Source organism: Pongo abelii, chromosome 10 (genome assembly GCF_028885655.2).
Source record: "Pongo abelii isolate AG06213 chromosome 10, NHGRI_mPonAbe1-v2.0_pri, whole genome shotgun sequence".
Taxonomy (NCBI): domain Eukaryota; kingdom Metazoa; phylum Chordata; class Mammalia; order Primates; family Hominidae; genus Pongo; species Pongo abelii.
In genome coordinates, this window is record NC_071995.2 from 54319850 (window position 1) to 54323035 (window position 3186).

General features: G+C 48.2%; 1 protein-coding gene across 1 annotated transcript; it reads right to left on the bottom strand.

The window, feature by feature from the left end:
• Nucleotides 1-216: 216 nt before the first annotated feature.
• LOC129049134 (fatty acid-binding protein 5-like) lies at nt 217-2792 on the bottom strand. The gene has a single exon (XM_054527315.2). The coding sequence runs from the start codon at nt 1136-1138 to the stop codon at nt 731-733; it is 408 nt and encodes a 135-aa protein (XP_054383290.1). The 5' UTR covers nt 1139-2792; the 3' UTR covers nt 217-730.
• Nucleotides 2793-3186: the final 394 nt, after the last annotated feature.

Here is a 3186-nt window from a genome sequence, read left to right on the forward strand (position 1 = left end):
AACATCTACTTTTAGTTAAGCTAACTTTTAACCATAGTGCTCCTTTTAAAGAAGTCCTTTTAAATCTTTTTGTTTTTTCTTTTTTAAGGCAGAGTCTCACTCTGTCGCCCAGGCTGGGGTGCAGTGGTGCAATCTAGGCTCACTGCAACCTCTGCCTCCTGTGTTCAAGCGTTTCTCATGCCTCAGTCTCCCAGGTAGCTGGGACTACAGGTGCATGTCACCACACACAGCTAATTTTTGTATACTTAGTAGAGACAGAGTTTCACCATGTTGGCCAGCCTGATCTTGAACTCCTGACCTCAAGTGATCCACCCACCTTGGTCTCCAAAAGTGCTAGGATTACAGGCGTGAGCCACTGCACCCGGCCCCTTTTAAATCTCTTACTACCCAACCTTAGCCATGCCAAAAAGGCCAACTGAACCATGGAGTAGAGAATACAGTGATTTATATCATTCCTGCAACCAGTTTGCATGGAGAGAGAGAAGCCAGAAGTCCCACAACTTTTACCCTTTTTTTTTATTAGCACCAACACATTTATTTATTAACCAAAGGGATGATCCTAATTAATCCAACACACTTTGAAATAGCTGCATGTAAAATGTTTGTGATAAAGATAATTGAACACAGTAATGAAAAAAAAAAAAAGAAAGAAACAGTATGGAGATTTGCTCATTGAACTGAGCTTGGTCATTCTCTTAGTTAACTCCTGTCCAAAGTGATGATGGAATTTTCATTCTACTTTTTCATAGACCCGAGTACAGGCGACATTGTTCATGACACACTCCACCACTAATTTCCCATCTTTCAATTTTCTTGTTATTGTGCTTTCCTTCCCATCCCACTCCTGATGCTGAACCAATGCACCATGGGTAAAGTTGCAGACAGTCTGAGTTTTTCTGCCATCAGCTGTGGTTTCTTCAAACTTCTCTCCCAGGGTACAAGAAAACTGTGTTGTTTTCAAAGTGCTCTCAGTTTTTATGGTGAGGTTTTTGTCATCACAAGTGATGATACAATCTGGCTTGGCCATTGCGCCCATTTTTCGCAAAGCTATTCCCACTCCTAGCTCCTTCATGTATTCATCAAAGCCTTTGCTGTCCACCAGGCGCCATCTTCCTTCCAGCTGCTCAACTGTGGCCATGGTGGGTGCGGGCGGGCTGGCGTGCAGAGAGGGGTCTGTGTCGGCGTGGCAGCGTGCTGTGTAACTTTTACCCTTTTACTGGCATGTCAGGCTTCTGGGTTCCCTTCCCCCAAGCCATGGAGCCCTATTGGCCCTGAAGTCCTGTGAAGGGGAAAAAGCTTTTTTCTTTCTCCAGAGTCTGAGGGTCAAAGGAGTCCAGTGATGTAGGATGCACGCCACCCATGAAGTGGGGGGGCCTAATCAGCAGGAATTAGCCATGCTCACCTGTGCTTTGCCCTGACTCCTGCTGTCATCTGCCTCAGGTCTAGTGTTCCATTCCAGGGATTCAAACCAAAGCCTGGGACAAGGAGATGCCTCAGGAGAGTGTATGAACCCTTTAAATTAGTCCCAGATGGCCCTCGCCAAATTGCAGCTAGCAGCTGGCAGGCGGCGCTCCTCTGTTGCTTCCCTATCACAAGCAGGTGAAGCTGTGGGGGAAGGTCCTCCTCAAATAAGGGAGAGAAAGGGAGTCTCGGGAATAGGGGACCTGGCCCAAGGTGACAACTAAAAGGTTGGGCTTTTCCTGAGATGTCCCTCACAGTCATGCTAAGAGAGGGGGGTGCCTAGATTGGAGAGGAGAACTGAAAGGACTGCTTGAGTCCAGGAGGAAGTCCATCCTCCTTCCCTTGATCCCCAGAATCACCCAGGGCTCCTAGATGGTAATGGTGGTCTAAATTACCAAAGCCAGGGAAAGGAAACTCGGGACCCATCAGTTCTACTGCATCATTTGGGAGACCAGCCCTGTACCCGGGGACTGGTGTCTTAGGAAACAGTCCTCCCTCCAGTGGTCCATATTTGTAGCAGTCAACAGGTGCAACTTAGGAGCTCTGTGGTTTGTGAGCCTGCAAGCTGGCTATTAGAGCCTCTGCCTTTTTCTTGTGTTTCCTTTCCTTCTCTTGGGCCTCCTGATCCCTATAGTAAAAGACCAAGGTGGCCGCTTTCAGGAGGTCCTCTAAAATACTACCTGGTCCTATGGCCTGCTTCTGCAGCTTCCTCTTGATATCAGGGGTTGACTGAGTAGTAAACTCATTCCCTATGACCAGGTGTCACTCTATTGAATCAGGAGATAGAGGGGTGTATTTTACCAAGACCCCTCTTAGCCTTTCCAGGAAGTCAGTGGGACTCCCATCCAATCCCTGATGTACCACAGATAGCCCAGTGCAATTCAGAGGCTCAGTTCCAGTCCCTCACAAGCCCTCCAATATGCACACCTGAAAGAATTTCTTCTTCCATTGTCTCATTTCATTATTGGGGTCCCATTTAGGGTCCTCTAATGGCACTGGTATTCTTCCAACTGGATAAGGCTCTTCCCATTCCCTGGCCCTATACAAGATGTAAAGCTCATCCCCAAAATTCTCTGCCACTTGACAAGAGTGGCCTACTTTTCAGCAGTGTTCAGGGTTTGATTCAAAAGTAACATGGCCACCCTTCCAGGAGAGCTAAAATACTTGGGTTAAGTTCTGGAAATCTTTTTTTTTTTGAGACAGAGTCTCGCTCTGCCACCCAGGCTAGAGTGCAGTGGCGCGATCTTGGCTCACTGCAAGCTCTGCCTCCTGGGTTCACGCCATTCTCCTCCCTCAGCCTCCCAAGTAGCTGGGACTACAGGCGCCCGCCACCACACCCGGCTAATTTTTTGTATTTTTAGTAGAGACAGGGTTTCACCGTGTTAGCCAGGATGGTCTCGATCTCCTGACCTTGTGATCTGCCCGCCTCGGCCTCCCAAAGTGCTGGGATTACAGGCGTGAGCCACCGCGCCCGGCCTGGAAATCCTTTTTATATTTTTCAGGGCCATCTGAAAACCTGCCAAGATCCCCCTTAATTTGCCTTAAGTCCTGAAGAGAAAAGGAGACCTGGACCTTAATGGGGCCATATTCACCAGGCATCTGTTGTAGGGGCAGGAGTGAGACTGGGAACAGTCTAAAATTATTTCTAGAATGAGGCAAGCTTGGAAAAGAACCTGGATAGGAAGGAGCGGAGGGAGTTGATTCCCCCGCTGGAGGTAACTCTGG